Below are 21,180 nucleotides of genomic sequence, written 5' to 3' on the forward strand. Positions count from 1 at the left end.
TCCTCATTGCTGCTCACTGTGGCTATAGACTGGCATGTGGCAATCTGCCAGCCTCTGTGCTATGTTTATTGCTGACCCAGCATGTGGTAAGTTTAATGGCAGTAGCTGCTGTGACCTGTGGTACCTGCATGATGGTGCCCCTTATAGTCCTGCTCCAGAGACTGCTCTATTTTGGACAACAGGTACTGCCCCACACCTACTGTGAGCACATGAGTATGGGTCAGCTGGCCTGTGGTGACACACATCTCAGTGCCTGGTACATGTCACATGTTGTGACGTCACTTGTCACACATTGCCTTCTCCAGCACTGGACCTAGGGCTCATAGAGGCTTGCTCATTCTCCATGTTGCTCATTGCCTGCCATCCCATGGTGCCCCCCCCAAAGGCCCTGGATATCAGCAGGGCCCATGCCAGTGTCAGCACTCTTTTCTACAAACCTGCCCTCTGCTCTTTCCTGGCTTAGCATTTTGGCTGCCACACAGTGTTCTGCCACGTTCACATCCTACTGGCTAACCTCTCTATGGTGGTACCACCTGCTTTTAATGTCTGAATCTGGGGGTACAGTGAGAAGTCAGGAGGTAATAAAGGATACATACAAGGGAGCTACAAAGACCAAATTCCTCATTGGAAAAATGGGGGGTGGGTGGTGAGAAACTCACACTTCACAGAAAATCTGATATCCACCTGGCATTTGGGTGAGTGTGACACTCATCACTGCCTGAGAAGTACTCAAGAGGTGTAGCAACACCAGGGACTCAGAACTATGATTCGTTATCCAGGACTCAGGGAGTCCAGTTGAGAGCCCAGAGGACTGGGGGCTCAATAATAGGCTCCTGTGACTGGTTAGAAGATATTGGGAGGGAACTTTCCTGAAGGACAGACATTGGAGGCTGTTGATATCAGGACCTTGAACTGGGGGCTGTGTTTGAATGGTGGGAAGGGATAGAAATGTTTAGAGGGCCTACAACAGTGCACGAGACTAATTTCTAGGGGTAAGACAGGGCACATAACAGAGTAGACCAGTATGGTGTTGCTGAAGCAAACCTCCTAGATACACATTTTGGCTCTCATCCAAAGGCACATGGTTCAGTTAATGGCTCTGTCCTTGGGAAGAAGCAGGTAAGGTTGCATTTCCTACTAGAATATTTCTGCCCTCAAAGCTGAAGGACACACCATAATCCTTCCTGAAAAGGACCCATCTGAAGGCCCCCACAGAATGTATCAGGTTTGCCTTAATCTGTTTGGACAGGGGGGCCCAGCAGAAGGAGGACAGATCTCAGCTTGGGGATGAATGAGGAAGACCCTGTTTGTAGTCAGAAACTCATTCCCATCCCACATCTGCAGGCACCAGTGTGTCGCAACCTTTCCCTCCCACCACTTATCCTCATACCTTCTCCACAGCCTCTCCCATTCTCAGTTCATTCAGATGTTGAAATCTGTGCCCCTCCTGGTGAGACTATTCACTTGGACCAGAGATAAAAGCCTGGGGGAACTCAGAGGTCTTAGTCCATCCTGCAGCTGATGCAAGATGCAACCCATCCAAGCCCTTCTGACTACTCTGCTGCTGCTGTACCTGGGGCTCCCAGGACAGCCTCAGGTACGGGTGGACAGTGGGGGGATCACAAAAAGGGAGGGAGATGATTCTATGCTTTTATCGGCTCCCCCCACTGCTCAGATCCTTCAAGAACCCCCAGGTTCTGGAAGCATGATGGTGGAGATAGATGAATGGAGGAGGAGAGAGTACCCTGCCTGCTCTGATGATCCCTGGGCTTAGGTGGGCACAGGGTGAGGGAGGGAAACAAGGACAAAGGTGAGTGGGAAGAATTCTGGACTGTCTACCTGCTCCTCCTGAACCTTCATTTTATGCAGAAGTTCACTACTCTTTACCTGTGCTAAGGGTGCAGGAACTGAGGGAGGTCAGCCTGGGCTGTGGTATGCATGTGACCTCTGCTCCATTATCCCCCCAAACTACACTATTGAGCTGGAGTCATGGCAGGCTGAAGACAAAGCCAGACTAACTACTAGGGACACAGAAGCTATGTGTGGGACTACTCAGAGGAGGATCAGGGACATATCTTAATTCTTAAAGATTCTGTAGAGAAACCACAGCTGGTGCCACAAGCCTAGTCAACAACTTGGGGAGAAGTCTGCAATCTAAGGCTGGCTTATCCAGCTTCAAAATTGGAGTGGACAGATGGCCATAGAGGATAATAATAACTAACAGGCTAATAAGAGTCTTAATAACTTAAAGTCTATAATAACTAATAATAACCATAGATTATTAAGAGCCTTTGTAAATGAATCTCTACATGCATTTTTACTTCTTAAGGTAAAACATAAGTATCCTTACTTACACAAAAGAACACTGGAACAGAGAGAGTGATCACCCATTGTTGCAGAGCCAGAAGTAGAACTGAGGCTGTCTGGCTCTGGAATCAGTGGGTTATAAATTAAGATTATAGGTAAAGGGAATAAGACCCCAAATTATGCATCTCTCACTTCTGGAAACTTTCCTCCTCACTCTACTTAGCCGAGGTAAAGCTGCTGCCTGCCACCCCCACCCTGCTGGCGTGCATCACACACACCCCCTGACGGAGCTGGAGCTTTGCAGCTCCCTTAGGAGCACAGGCACAGGACTTAGAGCAAACATGAGCCCTGCAGGCAGATGGCAGCCTGGTCACTTATGAATCATGTGACTCCATAAAGTATTATTTTTAAATAGTCAGGACCTCTAGTTTATTTATCATAAAGTGTACATTACAAGTCCTACCTTGTCATGTTCTTGTGAATGTTGAATACCCATCCAGACTCTCGTGCCTGATCATGGGGTTAATATTAATTTTCTTTCTTTGGAAATTTGTAACTCTCTGCACCTACTGTCTTCGAGACAACGAAAAGTTGTGGGGGTCCGCTAAATCTCTACAGTGGGGGTACTGCAAGGAACTGCAGCCCCCAAACCAGTCCCCTCACAAGTCTCTTTGGAGTAGCCTTACTCCATCTCACAGAGCATCCAGTTATGGGAATTGCAGCCAGATCCAGCCAGTATACAAAGTAGGATGAAGGTGGCCCTATGAACAGGAGCCAGAAGGGGACTGTAGCTTCAGTTCTGAGAAGTCAAGGAAAGGGTTCCTCACACTCATGGCTGAAGAGTGCCCACAGTCAAGAACAGCCTCCTGTGCAATGAGGCAAGAGAAGAAGGGTCAGCCTCTTCTCTTGCCTCATTGCCAAAAAGTCCACTGTGCCTCAACATATATGCTTAATGTGCCTGTGACCTTGCAGGTGATAAGAGATGTGCCAGGCTCTGTTGATAAGGATGGCATATGCCATTGTATGGTTTACCTGCCCAGCAACCTCATCCCCTTGAAGCAGCTGGAACAGCTACTGAGTACAGCCCAGGAGCTCATGGGCAAGTATGAACAGGAGCTGTCCAGGGTGAGTACTAGGGCTGGGGCTAGGGTTGGGGCTATGTCTGGGACAGGAAGTAGCAAAAGGATGAGCTCTGGTGGTAAAGAAAAAGCCTATAGAAGCACAGCCCTCATCTTTGAGGCAAATCCTTAGTATGAAGGGAAAACTAGGTACTGCTTTGGGGATCCTCAGGGGTACTAGCAGAGAGGCTTATGTAATGGGTATTTCCTACATCAATGGGTGAATTAGTGAGTTTGGATTCACTGGGGGCTGGGAAGAGCATAAAAACAAGAAAAGGCTTGGAAGTGGAATGACCAGTGCACGGGAGGCAAAAGAGGATTTGAATAGAAGAGTTAAAATAGGGACCGTCAGTGGAGAGATGTATGGGCCAGGCTGGTGAACTTGGAATTGGTGCTGTAAGTGAGGATGGGTAAATAGAAATGTTGCATCAGCAGTGTGATGTAGGCAATTGTTTTATGTGATGATCACTAGTGGAGCTCTTTGGGAAGGTCAATAGGATGGGACCAGACTGGAAGCTGCAAATCAGTCCATTTACTCCCTTACTAAACCAATCCTGAGAGTATGTGGCTCTGAAAAGGAGAGAGAGTCTGGGTGGTTCAGGGGAAAGACTTACCATATTTTGCCATAAATAATATACTCTTTTTTTTTGCCCAAATTTTTGAGGGAAAAATAAGGATGAGCATTATACATGGCTAGTACTAATTCTGTATCTGTATACTGTAAAATGGGATTATTTTCCTGAAAGTTTAGGCCAAAAATGTGAGTGTGCATTATTCATGGGAGCACATTATATTTTTCCTGCAGGGAAAAAGATGCTGGTATTCTCAGTTGTGAAATAGGAATAATGTTAATGGTCACCTCAAGAGCTTTTAATGGGAGCAAGTAGGGTGACAGATACGAGAGAATTTTGTAGGCTGTGTGGCACTGGTCGGGGGGGGGGGGCTGTAAATAGATGGGAAGAACCATAGTTACTGAGGTTTGAGGTAACTGATTGTCCATTCTCCCATGCCCAGGTCAGTGAGTATGAACATGTCACTGAAACTCAGGACAACCAGGTCCTGGAAATGAATCGCGCCCTGAAGTTCAGGAATCCTATTGCCCTTGCTGCCTCCTATGAGTCCCCAGCCTTCAACCTGCTGCAACTGGAGCTGGAGGGAGCACAGGAGTTGGCAGCCCAGCTTAAGGCTAAGGGAAGGGTTAGTGCAGCTGAGGACCTCCTCTACCAACTCCAGAGCCAGGTATGTAGGTGGATTTAAGAACCACTCTCCCTTGCCCTGGTTGGTGTGGCTCAGTGAATTGAATGACAACCTGTGAACCAAAGGGTTGCTGGTTCAATTCCCAGTCAGGAGATTTGCCTGGATTGTGGGCCAGCTCCCCAATGGGGGGGGGGTATGTGAGTGGCAACCACATACTGATGTTTCTCCCCCTCTCTTTCTCCTTCCATTCCTCTTTCTTTAAAAATAAAATAAATAAGATCTTAAAAAAAAAGAATCTCTCTTCTCTTTCTAGCCCCTGTCTCATCTAGTTGAAAATTTGAATTTCCAAAATCACTTCTTTCTGGAGAAGACCCTGAGCTGAGAAATGTGGGATCCTGAGTTCAACTCTTTTTTTTAAAAATTTTTTTAAATGTTCTTTTTTTAAAATTTTATTTATTTATTTTTTAGAGGGGAAGGAGAGAGGGAGAGAAACATCAGTGTATGGTTGCCTTTTGTGCCTCCCATGCTGGTAGTTAGCCTGCAAGGAACCGGCCTGCAACCCAGGCATGTGCCCTGACTGGGAATCGAACCACGATTGTCTGGTTCGCAGGCCCGCGCTCAATCCACTGAGCTACGCCAGCCAGGGCCCTGAGTTCAACTCTTAAGATCATTCAGTGACCCACATTTCTGGCATCTCATTTCCATAGGTGGCTAATGCCAGCCTCACACTCAAGCTTCTGGCTGACTCTGACCAGCGCAGCTTCCGCGCTCTCCACCAGGAGGTGGATGTCCTTGAGAGCCGGCTAAGTGAGTGTGAGAGGGAGAAGGAGAAAGAAGAAGCCTCCAGAAAATCCAGCCCATTCCTTCCCCCTGGTGAGGTTTCAGTTTAAATATTCCAAGATATCATCTCCCCAAGGACGGGGTTGGGCATGTAGGGTTGGCTGTGGTGTACTGAGGGGTGGGCAGTAAAGATCTTGATGTAGAGTAAGTCTTTCATTCCCTTGTTTGGTGCATCACTAAGGAATGCAGACCTGGAATGGTACGCTCTCACACATTGGCATACCCACATACATAGACAAGTAAATACACCCACAATCAGACATATGCACTAGTCTCTATTCAGGCACAATTACACATGCTTATACATACATTTGTATAGGCACTCAGGTGCATGGGCATACACTCTAATGCACACATAAGTTCATACTCTGCTCTCTGTGGGTCATATGCTTCACATCAAGCTCATACCTGGCCTGCTCTCTAGGCTCCTGCGCTCATGGAGGCCTCCAGAAAGTCAGCAGACCCCTCGTGGTGCAGCTCAATTGGAGAGGCTTCTCTTACAAGGCAGGGGCCTGGGGTCGAGACTCAGCCACCAACTCATCCTCTTCCCTCTACTGGGTGGCTCCTCTGCGTACAGATGGAAGGTGAGTCCAGAATGTTTTTTCTTCTACAGCCAGGTTCATTCCAAATATTCCCTAACCTATCCTGACAGGTTTCCTGTTATCCCCATTTCAGCTTCTTCTATTTCTACACCCCTGGGAAAACTTAGTCTAGGCCCGACAGGTTACCTCCTAGTGCTCCTCTCATGGATTAAGGATGGCCCAGATGGCCCTAAGCTTCGTTTACAAATTCACTGTCTGAAATGTCCCATCCCATCTAATCTAGAGCTGGCTGTCTTCAAGCCTGATCTCATCTCCAGAACAAATTCTTCTATACCTGGGCCTCAGAATACTACCTTCTGCTCAGAAAAAGTTCAGAGGATAAACTTGGCTATGCTAGACACTTGGAGTCAAACAGATCTGAGATTGATTCTCAATGCTGCCACTTAAGCTAAGTGACCTTGTGAGTTAACATCTCAGACCCATCTTAGCCAGCTCTAAAATGAGAATATCACATGAGATTATATAGAAAAGTGTAAATGATATAATAGGTGCAGAAAAATGTTTGTTAAAGAATGGCTAAATGAATCTATGAGTAGACAAATACACTCTTCAATAAACTGGCAGTCTGGTTAGGAAGGCAGATGCAACTCCCAGACCAGGTGTTTGAAGCGAGTACAGACACAGTATGATATAGACTCAACTGAGTAGGAGGTCATGGGAGGAAGGGGTGAATGTGGATTGAACTAGTTATTGAAGAATCCCAGTTGAGAGTTACCTATGAATGATGAGCTCTCTGCTGATAATAATGCTCCCCAATTTCTACAGATATTTTGTAGCATATAAAACACATTTGCATTCATTATTCTTTTTAATCCCTCTTACTGCCCAATATTAAGAGATGGCAATACTTACAATTTAGGAATAATTTAAGAGACTTTCCGAAGTTATCTTCTGAATCCAGGTTCAAAACTCTATCCTACTACAGGGCATCTGTGCCTCAATGGCAAAAGGAAAGCAATGAAGTTTAAGAAAAGATTACCCATAAATAAGAAAAAATAATAGCTACCACTTGTTCATTACTTACTTTGAAATGAATGCTCTAGTAATTATTTTATTTGCGTTATCTTAGTCTTGACAAGCAGGTAATTTATTTGTTTTACAAATTTTACTTCTGAGCTGAGTAACCTACAGCTAAATATTTAACCTTTATGAGATCTATTCTCCCAGCCCATGGAGAGAAAACCTATCTAAAAGTTATTTTATTATAATTAAATAAGATAATGCAAATATATATATATATATATATGTAAAAAACAAACAAAAGATAAAAAAAGAAAAATAAGAGATAATGCATATATAGTGCTTATTAGGTATCATTGTTGTTGATGTTATTAGTATTACTGATACTGGTTTTTTACAATTATTTATTCTCTTGTAGTATATTGTAAGTAAAAAAGAAAGATTAAAAATCAATTCTGCTCGATTCCAAAGCCCCCACTATTACTGAGGACATTAGCCTGCTCATTTTTTTAATAGCAGTCTATTTCCTTGTTTCTTGCTGTCACCTGCTGATTCTGGTTTGGCTTAGGTACTTTGACTACTACCGACTGCACAAGTCCTATGATGACCTGGTACTGCTGAAGAACTATGAGCAATGGAAGATGGGCTATGGTGATGGCAGTGGTAATACAGTGTACAAGAACTTCATGTACTTTAACTACTATGGCACAGGTGAAATGGCCAAAGTGGACCTTTCTTCCAACAGCCTGGTTTTGCGGCGCCCATTGCCAGGTGCCACCTACAACAACCGCTTCTCCTATGCTGGTGTGTCCTGGAAAGACTTAGATTTTGCTGGTGATGAGAAGGGGCTATGGGTGCTCTATGCAACAGAGGAGAGCAAGGGCAACCTAATTGTGAGTCGCCTCAACCCCAACACCCTAGAAGTGGAGGAAACCTGGCGCACCAGCCAGTACAAGCCAGCTCTGTCAGGGGCTTTCATGGCCTGTGGGGTGCTCTATGCTTTACGTTCTCTGAGCACCCGCCAAGAGGAGATCTTCTATGCTTTTGATACCAACACTGGGAAGGAGCACCATCTCAGCATCCTGCTGGATAAGATGCTAGAAACACTGCAGGGCATCAACTACTGCCCCTCAGATCACAAGCTGTATGTCTACAATGATGGCTACCTGGTCAATTATGACCTCAGCTTCCAGACACTGAAGAGAAGGCTACCAAAGCCACCAGTTGAAAGGTCATCTGGAGCTAAGGCTCCACCTAATGCTGTCAAACCCGGCAAGCCCCGCAGGCCTTGAGATCCAATAGTAATAGCATTGGTAGAAGTATGTCCTCTTCTTCACTCCCCAAAATAGCCATTAGCCTTAATGATTGGTAGCATTGATTATATCTAGTAAATTTTTTATACTTAATATCTCAATCAGCACATTAAAGTTCTCTTTAATGATGGTTTAGGTGGATTTGAGTTTTTTTTATATATTTTATTTATCTATTTTTAGAGAGAAAGGATGGGAAAGAGAAAGAGTGGGAGAGAAACATCAATGTGTCGTTGCCTCTCATGTGTCCCTTACTGGGGACCTGGCCTGCAACCCAGACATGTGCCCTGACTGGGAATCAAACTGTGACCCTTTGCTTCACAGGCCCGCGCTCAATCCACTGAGCTACACCAGCCAGGGCTAACTGAGGTTTGATTGGGGAACAAAATATGGGCTGGAAAACATTACTGTCTCTTTACCAGAAACCTAGAATTGTAAGAACTGCAATTTTTAAAAAAAAGTATATTTTGTGTTTTGAAAACTGTGAATCCAGCTATAATTATAGAATTCTGTGAGCTAGATTTAGAATCATCTTAGGTCTAGAACCCCTGGTTCCAGTGCCACAGATCCAGGGGAGCTGATCATTAGATTGAGATGTGTAAGTTCCCTTCTTATCCCCAACCACCTGTGGGGTACCTGGGAGAATAAAGGGCAGTGTCTTGGTGTGAAAATCAGTGTTTCACTATCCTGAGTATATCTCACTTCAAGTACAATTGGGAGAGGGCTTAGATTTGAGTCATGCTCTAAGAAGTAAACAACTGATAGCTGAGTATGAAGCAGGCCTGACTTGGATTGGGGTGGAGGTCCAGGCATTCTAGTAAAGAATCCTTTAGTGTGATAGCAGGAAGTCTCCTAGACAACTATCTGTAGTTTCTTTGTTCAACTTCAACTCACTGATAACATATGGGCCTGGAATCTCTACTAGTCACCTATCATCATGATGAACCTACCCTCTAGGCAAGAAAATGGAATGTTTAAGGTTTCAGACCCTGAAGTCTTCACAGTCATACAGATACTAGAATAACCAACACACTGCTTTATTCTTATACTTTCACACATATTCATTCACAAATATATATCCAACTAGACATGTGCATTCTCCTCGTTGCACATGTATGGTATTTCTGTCCATGCCCAAACATCAACATTGACATAAATATGAATTTAACCTATTTATGAATGCATCTGCTACCAAAATAAAAATCAATCACTGTTTTCCAAATTTGCATGGAACTGAGAATCTGACTTTTTAGTTGCCATTAGGAATTTCACTGTTAACACCCTTTACTTTTACCTCTCGGTTTACAGACATTTCTTTCTATTAATGCTTCAACAAAAAGGTAGGCATTTAAGATGAGACTAGAATATTGAAAGAAATTATTTAAAAATTCGGCTGTAATAACACAGAATAGACCAAATGAAAAGCAAATTAATGATACTTTGCACGAAACAACTCATTAACATTTTGTTCTGAACGCCCCTAGAGCAGGGGTGTAAAACTCATTTTTATCAGGGGCCACATCAGCCTCTCGGGTGCCTTCAAAGGGCAGAAACAATTTTAGTATAAATGTAACTACTGCTTAACTGTTAAGGAGTTGAAATGACATTCAGCCCTTTGAAGGCTGCTGCGAGGATGACATGGCCCCTGGTGAAAATGAGTTTAACACTCCTAGAGGAAGCCTCCATGGCTAGTCCTGTTCCTGCTTCCAACACACAGCAAATTCTGCCCGTCGCACTCCACCAGTGCCCTGGGAACACTCTCAGTTAAGTCTAGAATCCCAAAATTCAGACACAAAGGAAAACACGACCTCTTCTTTCACTTAAGAACTTTGTTCTTGCTCCATTTCCCGTTCTAATTCCCAGCTCCTACCAGATCACTAAAAACGCTATGAGCTTTTTTCTGTAAGAGATTCTGTTCTTATCCACATTTATGTACTTTTACCTATGGCTTCAGTAGACACCGCTTTTCTTACTACATGCTTAGAAACTCAAACATAGCACAGCATATCCCACGTAACCAATCTGGTTTTTTATTTATTTTTTAATAGTTCCATCCTGAGAACTTGTGCCCAATTTCCTGGATAATTGTCTTATTTTATTTCATTATGTAGACATGGACTCACTAAATATGTCCTCTTTTCCCAGTTAGTCCTGGCAGAAACTGTGAGGCCAGAGTTAACATCACAGTATCTTTTTTCTGAAGAGGTTATGATCTTGGTTGGTGGGGCAGGGGAGGGGAGGGGCAGACCTGGGAGGAGTCATCTCTACTTAGCCCACCTTGTACCGGGTATGAATCAATAATCAAGACAGATCTCTGCTGGGCCACCTTTGGAGAACTGGAGTCGGGGTAGAACTTCACAAAATACCTGGCTCAAGCATCATCACTCATCCTTTTTGGAGCAAAAAGCCTGTGACTTGAAAACACACCAGCTGAGACAGAGGCCAGTGGTCTCCTCTCACTCCATCTGCCCCAGCTTCCACTTGTTCCCCATTTGCCTTTCCTCCAAGGTTCATGCCGCATGTCATCTCTCAAACATACAGGATGGCCCAGATTGGGCATCTTTCAGGTCAGCCTACCAATAAGAACATTTCTTCAAGTATCATTCGAGTGATATTAAAGACACCAGGCAAGCAGGAAGACTTTATGATAGCTGCTGACACCTCAGTGAGGCAGTTCAAGGAGAAGCTATCAGCTCATTTTAAATGCCAAATGGATCAGCTAGTGCTGGTCTTCATGGGCTGCCTTCTCAAAGACCATGACACACTGAGCCAGAGGGGCATCCTGGATGGTCACATCATCCGCTTGGTCATCAAGTCTAAACAAGGCTCCAGATCCCTGACCCATTCCTCCCAGAACATGCCAATGAACAAACTGCCACTGGGACAGAAACACCAAAGGAAATAGCAGCGAGGTATTCCGACTTGCTGTTATGAGTCACGCTTCAGTGGAATCAGCCCTCTTTGTGGAGCCTGATGCACCCCAGGGGCTTACCCAGGACCTGGAAGTGGGTAGACCTGAGTGCTTAACCCAGATGCAGAAAAATTCAAGCACCCTGTTGCTTCTGTCCACCACCGACCTTGTGAGACAGTCCATCTCAGAACACCCAGAAATGCAACAATTGATGCAGCAGAATTCAGAAGTCTCACACATCCTTGACAATTCTGAGATCCTATGACAGACCCTGGAACTGGCCAGGAACCTTGCCTTGATTCAGGAGATCATGCAGATCCATCAACCTGCACAGACTCTTGAGCGTTGTCTGAACTCACCTTCACAACTGGGTCTAGAGACAATCCCAGGTGGAAACAATGCCTTGGGCCAAAGCTATGCTGATTTCAAAGATCAAATACTGAACATCTCACAAGATCCCTTTAGGGACAACCCATTCACAGCTCCCATAGAAGGACAAGTGCAAGAACAAGTTCACTTTTCACCCTCACATCCACTATTATTCCGGGAAAGGCTGGACCAGCTTCCTGTAACCCAAGTCATCTGTACTAGTTCTTGTGATTTATCTGCAATCACCTCATCCAATGCTATCCCCAACAAGGTGAGCCATATTTCTAGGGGTAATACTGCTACTAATTCCACCAACGGCCAGAATCATACCTGTGACATTCAGCAGTGAGCTGGGGTACAAGCCTTACCTAGCAGAGAGCTCAAACAGCAACTCCAGGCAGAAGACAAAGATGCCACCATCTCTCTAGATAGCTCTGGCCAGAGGTTGAAGGATGACCTCGAACTTTCAGAAGAGCAGATTAGTTCCTCCCAGATCATAGGAAGCATGATGAAATTGCTTTTGAACAACTCCTGCCTGGCAGTTCAGATGATGATGTTCATGAGTATGTTCCAGCTGAATGAACAGTGGAGGCAGCAGCTTCTCACCTTCCTGCAGCAGACACAGCTTTCTGACATTCTTATAGCCCTAGCCAACCCTAAGGCATCTCAAGCAATGTTGCAGATTGAGCATGACCTACAGCTGCTGACTACCGAGGTTCCTGTTCTTCTGCCCTGGATTTCACCTTATCTCTGGGGCTTGGGTTGTCTTCCTGCCCCCAGTTGCAGCTACCTTGACACAGTGCCCAGGGCCTGGGTTGTGCCAAATAAGGCTGAGCCTGAAGGGCTTGAGTGCTGCCATAAATCTGGAGCAAGCCTGTAGAGGCTACAGTCCATACCTGAAGATCCTTCCCCTCTTCTACAAGCCCCTGAGACTCATTTCAGCAATGGAATCACTTCAGGCCATGGGATTTGAGAACCACCACACCAATCTCCAGGTGCTCATTGCTACTGAGGGGGACATCAGTGCTGCTATTTGCAAGCTCAGGAGATACCAAGGATCTAACTCTCATGTCTATTTCCTTGTTACCTGCCTGCTGACCCATTTGATCACCTCATTTGCCAGCCAGAGAAATCCTGGAGTAGGAGAAAGTGACCAATACTTTCTCCACCAAATAATTTACCATTGGCCATTACTGGAAGACCTGTCAATAAAATGGCTATACCCCACTCACCCCCATCTGAGGTTTCGCTTTGTTTCTTTCACAAAAAAGGCAACTATCTGAGTGCAATATCCTAGTCTCACCTACCTACATCCATGAACACACATATTCACATCACATGTCTATATTAATATAGAGAATCACTGGTGCACACAGAGAACCACATGCACAGATACAATACAATGATTACATGCCCAAGAACATGCATATTTAGTGTCAGACAGATGTGAACAGGTGCACAAGTTCACATGTCTCAGGTCCATATATATTCACATATATAGACACAAATTGAACACATAGGTATGCATGGCCATATACTCACATAAATACACACTTCCTAGAGACACATAACAGATCCACATGACTGGAAGGCAACACATACAAAAGGGAAAAATACTCCTGATGGATTCAGATATTTAGTCATAAAGACTTGATTTCTCAAATACAAATTGTTCAAATTTGAAAGTGGAAAAAGAAAGGCCTGGTGGGTCAGTGTGGGAAAAAGTCCATTTTATTTTATTTTATTCTATTTTTTTAATTTGTAAAGCAACTAAGGAAATATTGTCAGTTTAACAATATTGTGTATTTCAATCATAGAAATAGTGTGTCTTCCTAGGTCATCCTTATTTTCATCTTTAAAGTTTGTTACCTTTTTCTTTTTTTAATTTATTTTTTTATTTAATTCTTATTCAAGTACAGTTTTCTGTTTTATATTCCCTCCCCTGCCCCCCTGGTGCTCCCCACCTCCCTCCCATTTCCGCCCCCACCTTAATTATTGTCCATGTGTCCTTTATACTTATTCATGTGAGTCCCTCCCCTTTTCCCCTATGATTCTCTCCCCTCTCCTCTCTGGACCCTGTCAGACTGTTCCGTATTTGAGTGTCATTGGTCATATTTTGCTTGCTTGTTTGTTTTGTTGTTTAGATTCCTGTTAAAGGTGAGATCATATGGTATTTGTCTTTCACCACCTGGCTTATTTTGCTCAACATAATGCTCTCCAGTTCCATACATGATGTTGCAAAAGGTAGAAGCTCCTTCTTCCTTTCTGCAGCATAGAATTCCATTGTGTAAAAGTTCATTTTAGCCAGGTCTTAATGACTATTCACCCTACTAAAAGTTTCTTACTAACTGACATTTTTACAATCATAGGGCTTTTCTGGACTGTTCCTATTCTCTATCACAGGCAATCGCTGGCACCCTCACTCACATTCCATCTACAAAATGCACAGGCCTCTGTGGGGCATAATATTTTTCAGCAATATTCTTTAGCATATCTAGTGTTTGCAGCTCTTATTTTCTATAGTTAGCCAAAATCTCATCACCTTTTCCCCCCCAAGAGTATCTCAGCCAATTGGTTTAAAAACAGTTGTAACTCAACTACTCAATTATTAAATCATCTAAGAAGCTCTTGCCATAAGTTAATAAGTATTAAGGCATTGAAGAAATAGTGATAAAACAAAGACTCATTACTTATGAAATTTACTTTCTTTTGTGGTGCTACAGTATTCACCTTATGGACATGTTAGGTGGTGATACACACTATGAAGAAAAATTAAGCAGGTTAAGCTGTTCTAAATAAGGACTAATCAGGACAGGCCTCTCTGAAAAGGTGACAGTTGAGCAGAAACCGAAAGGAATTTGAGATTTAAACATGCAATGTCCTGAAAGAAGTATGTTCCAGGCAGGGAAGGCTGCATAATAAAACTAAAAGCCATCAGGTAGGAGTTTCATTTCTTTGAAGAATAACAAAGAGATGAAGTAGCTGGAGTGAACAAGAAAATGGTGATAAAAAGAGATCAGAGAAACCATGAAGAGATTTGTAGGTCTGGTGAGGAATTTGTATTTTACTCTGAAAATCCCTGTTGCACTTTGAGAAAAGAAGTAATTTTTTTTAAAAATTTATCAGCCTGGCTGTTGAGTTTGGAATAGACTGTGGTAAAGAAAAATTTGGAAGCAGTAAAACTAGTAGATGTCTTTGTAACATAACAGGTAGAAGACAGTAGTGCCTTTAACTAGGGCAGGATCAGTGAAAGGAGTGAGGAGTATCCTGATTCTGGACTCAGGGGGTCCAGAGATGTCGCAAAGGGGATCTACAGAGATGTCAGTGCTCCTCGCAGACCTCCAATTCTCCAGCCTTGACATCTTCATCAGCAAGAGTGAAGGACAGGTCCACAAAGCTCCAGGTGTGTCTAGCAAACTTGCTGCCAAAGACACCCATTCCACCACTGCAACCTACCAAAAAGATATGTCTCAAGAAAGGAATTATAGCTAAAACTGATGCTATATATATCTCCCCAATAAAACACCTCTACTAATCTAATTAAGCCTTTACCTTGGTTTCCTCAGTTTACAAAAAAAAGCCTAAGCTCTCCAGGTCATCTTTCTAATTATCATCCCAATATGCTTGAGCATCTCTCATCTGACTCAATATTCCACTTGTCAATTCTTCAAATCTTTCCATCCTACCAATTAGAACTCATAATTTAGCAACAGCAGAACCCTTCTACCTTCAATTTTCCGAATGTTCCCTCAACTTTCTTTGTTGTAACTTAATTCTGGTTGTCCACTCGGGACACTGCTTCTCCAGCAGTGCTGGTTGCTTGTTGCATTCCCTATGGAGTTAGAAGAAGGGGTCAGTGTCCTCCCTGTACCTTCTTTTGCAATTTGACCACAATTCTATACCTCCAACATTATTCCATATCTATCGGTATAACCATTCTGCCATAGCACTCACTTAGCAAACTCATAATGATCTATCCAACTCTGCCTGCTCTCTCTTTAGGCACACAAAAAGCAGACAACTGTGCTGACTAATTTCATCTAAATTTATTACCAAAATCCATAATTAGTCTGTTAGTGATCCTCCTACATTTTCCTATTCCAATATTTCTCAATAGAATCTGCATTAAAATAATCTGAAGAGTGTGTAAAACATGAATTTCTGACCTCCATCCCAAGAGGGTCTGATTCAGTAGGTTTAGAGTGAATCCCCAGATGTTGCTGGCCTGGGGAACCACACTTGGCGATCCAATGCCTGAGTCAATTCACTATCTTATTTTTTTGAAATGAACATTTTATATATTTTCAGCTCTTCTTAAACTTTTACCATCCTCATTTCTATTTTTAACTACAGCTGGTGTTTTGAGTATTCCAACAAGGAGACAAACGTGATCAGAAGTGACTTATACCTGTGTCCACTACTAAATTAGCGTTCATACTTATACATATTGCCCTCCAACCTGTTGTATTGAATAACCTGTCCATGCTCCTAAATCAAACTCTGTAATATATCTTCACAAACATTTACTCTTGAAATTGTTTTCTCTTTCTTATGCATCATTTTTTTCTCATTGGATTGTTTCCATCAGAATAAAACTATGTAATATTCTCATTTAAAAAAAAAAGAACAAAAAAGGCTTTACCCTTTGAAAAAGCATTCCCATACAGCCACCATTCTTTTTTCTCATTTAAAGTACTCTTATTGAATCCACTATTTTTCCAGTTCATTTGTTTTTAAATTCACTCCATCAGGTTTTCTGCCCCCACAACTTTTCTAAAAGTTGTTTTATCATGGTCCTAATTCTTTCTTGTTAAATCCAGTATCAATTTTCAGCTCTCATCCTCCTGACCTACCAACATTATTTGACACATTTGGTTACTTTATCCTCCTGGAAACTCTTCATCTTCTCTGTTTTTCTTTGATTTTTTGACTTAATGCTTTTTTTCTAAATATTCTTTGCTGAATTCATCTAATCTTCCAGACTTCTAAATATTGTAGGGCCCTATAATTCAGTCTTTTTACCTCTATTCTTTTCCTATATTTCCTAGGCTCATGATTCTAAATAGTTTGACAATGTGGATGAATTCTAGACTCATGGTATTGAATTACCTTCCTACATTTCCATTTTGATATAAAATAGACATCTCAAGTATAAGTGCAACTGACCTGTTTTTTTTGTATAACCGTATTTCCTCTTTTACTCTGATGCCAATAAATAGCCAATCCATTCTTTGAGTTCTTCTGAATAATAATAATAACAACAATAACAATTTATTTTTATTTAGAGAGAGGACAAAAAGAGAAAGAATGAGAAATGTCACGTGAGATAAAAACATCAATTGATTGCTTTTGATTCTTGCCCTGACCAGGGTCTCAACCTGCAACCCAGACATATGTTTTAACTGGGAATTGACCTGGTGACCTTTTGGCTTGTGGAACAATGACCAACCAAGTGAGCCACACCAGCCAGGGCAGAAATATATATATATATATATATTTGAAGTTAAAAAAATTTTGTCACCCTCTGCCCCTCTCTCATAGTCTAGCTTCTGTTCATCAGAAAGTCAATAGTTTGAAAATATGTGATGTTGACTAATGTTGAATAAGAGAAAAGACAAGAACATAAGATAGCAAGAAGAGGGTTCACTGAGGAGTACCTGAATTTGATTTTTAATGGGAACATGAAATATTAAGGAGTCTTTCTTAGTTCTTCAATATAAGTGATTCTCCACATACCACATAACAGGGCTTGTGGAAGCAAGACTCTTGGACTTAGAAGGAGGGTAAGCCAATGAGAAAGGCAAATGAGATAAAGAAAGTGGAAAAGTTAAAGGTTGTTGGAGATGGAGTTCCCAGGGATCCAGAGTACTTTAGAGGAACCTCAAGAATCCATTGTATGAGGCTGTGATGTCAGTGGTGAGGTCACAGAGGTGCCCTGACACAGTGGGTTCCAGCCCAGAAAGCTTGAGGGGTGTCTGTTCAGCAAGATGAGGGTGGTTTGGAGCCCTGCGTAAGAGAAAGGACAGGGTCACAGCTGTTTGGTATGTATTCCCCAAACTGGGTCATTCTTCATTCCATTACACCTCTACTCATCAACTATAGACCTCTTCCCCAGGGCCTCAGTTGTTCCTTCCCTGACTTCAACATCTGTCAAATCCATAGTCCTCTCCCAGGGGAGATAGCATCCTATCCCAGGGACCTCATTGCTCCTTCTTTGTAGATCCATTTGTTTCCTCACTTTGAGATCCCAGGCACTCTTTCTGCTCACCTTTCCTACTTTCACCATTGCCCAAAAGGATGATCATTGTCTTCCATTCACATCCTCCAGCTGTGTCCCCACATACCTGGGCCTCCAACTGCCTACCATGGCCAAAAGCGGAGAGGCCCTGCCACAGGGCAGCCCAGCACCAGTCCAGGATCCTCACCTCATCAAGGTGACAGTGAAGACACCCAAGGACAAAGAGGATTTCTCAGTTACAGACACTTGCACCATCCAGCAGCTAAAGGAAGAGATATCTCAGCGCTTTAAGGCTCACCCTGATCAGCTGGTCCTAATCTTTGCTGGCAAAATCCTCAAGGACCCTGACTCACTGGCACAGTGTGGAGTTCGAGATGGACTCACTGTTCACCTGGTCATCAAGATGCAGCACCGTACCATGGGCACCAAGTCCTCAGCGGCCTCAGTTTCTACCCCAACCCCTGGAGCATTTCCTCAGCCAAGCTCCATTTACCCAGCAGGTGGGCCATCCACCTTTAGCTTGGGTGTTCTCACAGGCTTCAGTGGGCTGGGCCTGACTTCTGGAAGTTTCCCTGACCAGCCAAGCTCACTGATGTGGCAGCATGTATCTGTGCCTGAATTTGTGGCTCAGATCATTGATGAGCCTTTTGTCCAGGGACTGCTGTCCAACACAAGTCTGGTGCGCCAGCTGGTTCTTGACAACCCCCACATGCAGCAGCTGATCCAGCACAATCCTGAAATTGGGCATATTCTCAACAACCCCGAAATCATGCGGCAGACACTGGAGTTTCTACGCAACCCTGCCATGATGCAAGAGATGATGCGTAGCCAGGACCGGGCACTCAGTAACCTGGAGAGCATTCCTGGTGGCTACAATGTGCTTCGGGCCATGTACACAGATATTATGGACCCGATGCTTAATGCTGTACAGGAGCAGTTTGGTGGCAATCCTTTTGCTGCTACCACTACTGCTAATGCTACTACTAACAGCAGCCAACCTTTGAGGATGGAGAACTGTGACCCTCTTCCCAACCCCTGGGCTTCCACACATGTTGGCTCAGGTGGCAGGCAAGGCAGGTGGCCTGGGGACCAGGACATATCTGAAATTAGAAATAGGGTTCCCAACATTCTGGGTAGTATAGGGTTCTATGACTATCTCCAGCAATTACATGAGATTACCCAGTCCCTGGGAACCTACCTACTAGGGACAGCTTCCACCCTCAGCCCAAGCCAAGAAGCACCACCACCAGGAAACCGAGGTCCCCCAACTACGCCTGCACCCCAGAAACCTGAGTCAGACCAGTCACTCCCCAAGGAGTCAGTAGCAATCAAAGGCAATCCCTCTTGCCCAGCATTCTTGAGATACTCCTTAGAAAGTAGTCCTAGACAAAACAGAAGCCAAGACGGTACAGGAAATGGCTCCACTGGTCACAGCAGCAGCATGCCTGATCTTATCTCAGGGCTAGGAGGCGCTGCCAATAGGGCCCCATTTGTTCCTTCACCATCTTCCTCCATGGTGGCTACCCCTGGAATCCCTGGACATGCCTGGCTACCACCACCAACATATCCTAGATCTATGTGGCCAGCCAGCATGAATCAGGCCCCACAGCTGCAGGATGAGATGCGTCGGCAGCTGCCCCTTTTACTGCACCTTCAGGCATCCATGGCAAACCCTCGTGCTATGCATGCCCTGCTGCAGATTGAGCAGGGTTTGCAGGTCCTGGCGACTGAAGCACCTCACCTCCTGCTCTGGTTCATGCCTTGCCTAGCAGGACTGGGAAATATGGCAGGAGGTGCAGAGCCTAGAGAGGGGACCCTTATGCCTGAGGCTCCCCCCGCAGCCCCAGCTCCTGATGTTCCCCCAGCACAGGGCTCTATGGAGCTAGGCCTCCATTCCACTCCCTTCCTCCAGGTACTGCAAGCCCTAGCTAGTGCCAATTCCCAGCAGCTGCAGCCTGAGAATCATTTCCACGTGCAGCTAGAACAACTGCGAGCCATGGGGTTTCTGAATCCCGAAGCCAACCTCCAGGCCCTCATCGACACAGGGGGTGATGTGGATGCTGCAGTGGAGAAGCTGAGGCAGTCATAGGAGCCCAAGTTGTTCAGACTGTATCTTCCCTCTGTGCCCTTTCCCCCATAGCCCACTGCACAGCTCTACCACTCTTGGATGCAGCTGCACTATGAACCAAATTTACTATGATGCCCTTTACTCTGGAGACAATGCCATTCCAGAGTCAGTGAGAAAGAATGAAGGCCAGAAACAGGGTGGGGTGCTGGGAGTTACCCAACCACCTCTGCCATTGTACCATCATGGGGCCCTAGTCTGAGCTCTGCATATGCTTGTCTTGAGATGCAATTACATCTAATCTCCAGTGTCACTTGTTGCCTGAGTTTGATTCTTTGTGGGTTCTGAGGGGAGGGGAACACATGGGAGAAGAGGTGGTATGAAAGGAGCTATATCTGCATGAATGGGAGGGCTTTAGGGGAAACTGGAATATTTGAAGGTAGAAGATTCAGAGGCATGGAGACCAGATCAGGGCAAGCTGAGGCAGTTTTCTTGGTGTCTTTTCAAATGTCCTCCAGATTTTGTGTCCTTTAGGACTTGCCACTGTGTACTCCATTTTTTGGTGCTCTCACCACCAGCCTGACTAGAGAGTGAAAGTGGCAGTTTCTTATTTTTGTTCAAAGACTATCCCATGGGTGGCTCTCTTGTTCTGGTTCCAATGTTGATCCCATAGTGGGTTTAGATAGAACAAGATTCTAAGATTTTTCTCATCTAACCAGGTTTACAAAGTTTCTCTAGCCACCACATTCAGAGAGTTGTCATTGACATAGACTCCCTCTCTGTGTCCTGTAGTTTTTGCAACTGCTAGGTCTGAAATTGCCTGCCCTGGGCTCAGCATTCACTATTAGGAGTTCAATGCGAGTAAAAGAGATGTGACCCTGGCCTCACCTGGTAGCAAGAACTGTTCATATTGTATTTGAAGAGTGCTCATTTGTAATTACAAACTATGAAAAATGCTGTGAAGACAAAGAGGGGAGTGTGAAATAGCTTAATAGGTTTGATCTAGTTTGGGGAGACAAGGAAAACTGCTGTGAGTATGTACTCTAAGCTACTATCTGCAAAGTAAGAATGAAGTAGGTAAACATTGGAGAGGGGCGGGAAGGTTATTCCAGCAGAAGGGCCATTACACACAAAGGCACTGAGGTGGGGCATGTGTCACACATGGGCAATACCCTTGGAATTTTGGACTAAATTTTACTTTGCACCCGGGAATGCTTCTTGTTGCCTGTGTACTGCTAGAGTGAATTTGTTACTATTCATAAA

The 21,180-nt window shown here is 44.1% G+C and overlaps 3 protein-coding genes across 3 annotated transcripts; all 3 read left to right on the top strand.

Moving 5' to 3' along the window:
- The first annotated feature begins 1,479 nt into the window (after positions 1-1,479).
- On the top strand, positions 1,480-8,468 carry LOC118981027 (olfactomedin-4-like). The gene is made up of 6 exons (XM_037037755.1): positions 1,480-1,597; positions 3,280-3,432; positions 4,440-4,664; positions 5,330-5,495; positions 5,887-6,046; positions 7,593-8,468. Exons 1-6 carry the CDS (start codon positions 1,529-1,531, stop codon positions 8,314-8,316), a joined length of 1,497 nt encoding a protein of 498 aa, XP_036893650.1. The 5' UTR covers positions 1,480-1,528; the 3' UTR covers positions 8,317-8,468.
- Positions 8,469-10,599: 2,131 nt separating this feature from the next.
- Positions 10,600-12,810, top strand: UBQLNL (ubiquilin like). The gene is given in 2 exon segments (XM_037037752.1): positions 10,600-11,205; positions 11,207-12,810. Coding segments are annotated over 2 exon segments (1,647 nt in total). The 5' UTR covers positions 10,600-10,846; the 3' UTR covers positions 12,495-12,810.
- Positions 12,811-17,979: 5,169 nt separating this feature from the next.
- Positions 17,980-19,941, top strand: UBQLN3 (ubiquilin 3). Its single transcript, XM_037037756.1, has one exon. It carries the CDS (start codon positions 17,980-17,982, stop codon positions 19,939-19,941), a length of 1,962 nt encoding a protein of 653 aa, XP_036893651.1.
- Positions 19,942-21,180: the final 1,239 nt, after the last annotated feature.

The sequence above is a fragment of the Sturnira hondurensis genome, unplaced genomic scaffold (genome assembly GCF_014824575.4).
Source record: "Sturnira hondurensis isolate 20B ecotype Veracruz unplaced genomic scaffold, ASM1482457v3 Scaffold0023417, whole genome shotgun sequence".
Classification (NCBI taxonomy): domain Eukaryota; kingdom Metazoa; phylum Chordata; class Mammalia; order Chiroptera; family Phyllostomidae; genus Sturnira; species Sturnira hondurensis.

Coding starts and splice junctions, on each gene's coding strand:
- UBQLN3 (XM_037037756.1), top strand. CDS start 17,980: ATGGCCAAAAGCGGAGAGGCCCTGCCACAGGGCAGCCCAGCACCAGTC.
- LOC118981027 (XM_037037755.1), top strand. CDS start 1,529: ATGCAACCCATCCAAGCCCTTCTGACTACTCTGCTGCTGCTGTACCTG. Junction 1,598..3,279: donor GGCTCCCAGGACAGCCTCAG/GTACGGGTGGAC, acceptor GTGACCTTGCAG/GTGATAAGAGATGTGCCAGG. Junction 6,047..7,592: donor CCTCTGCGTACAGATGGAAG/GTGAGTCCAGAA, acceptor GGTTTGGCTTAG/GTACTTTGACTACTACCGAC.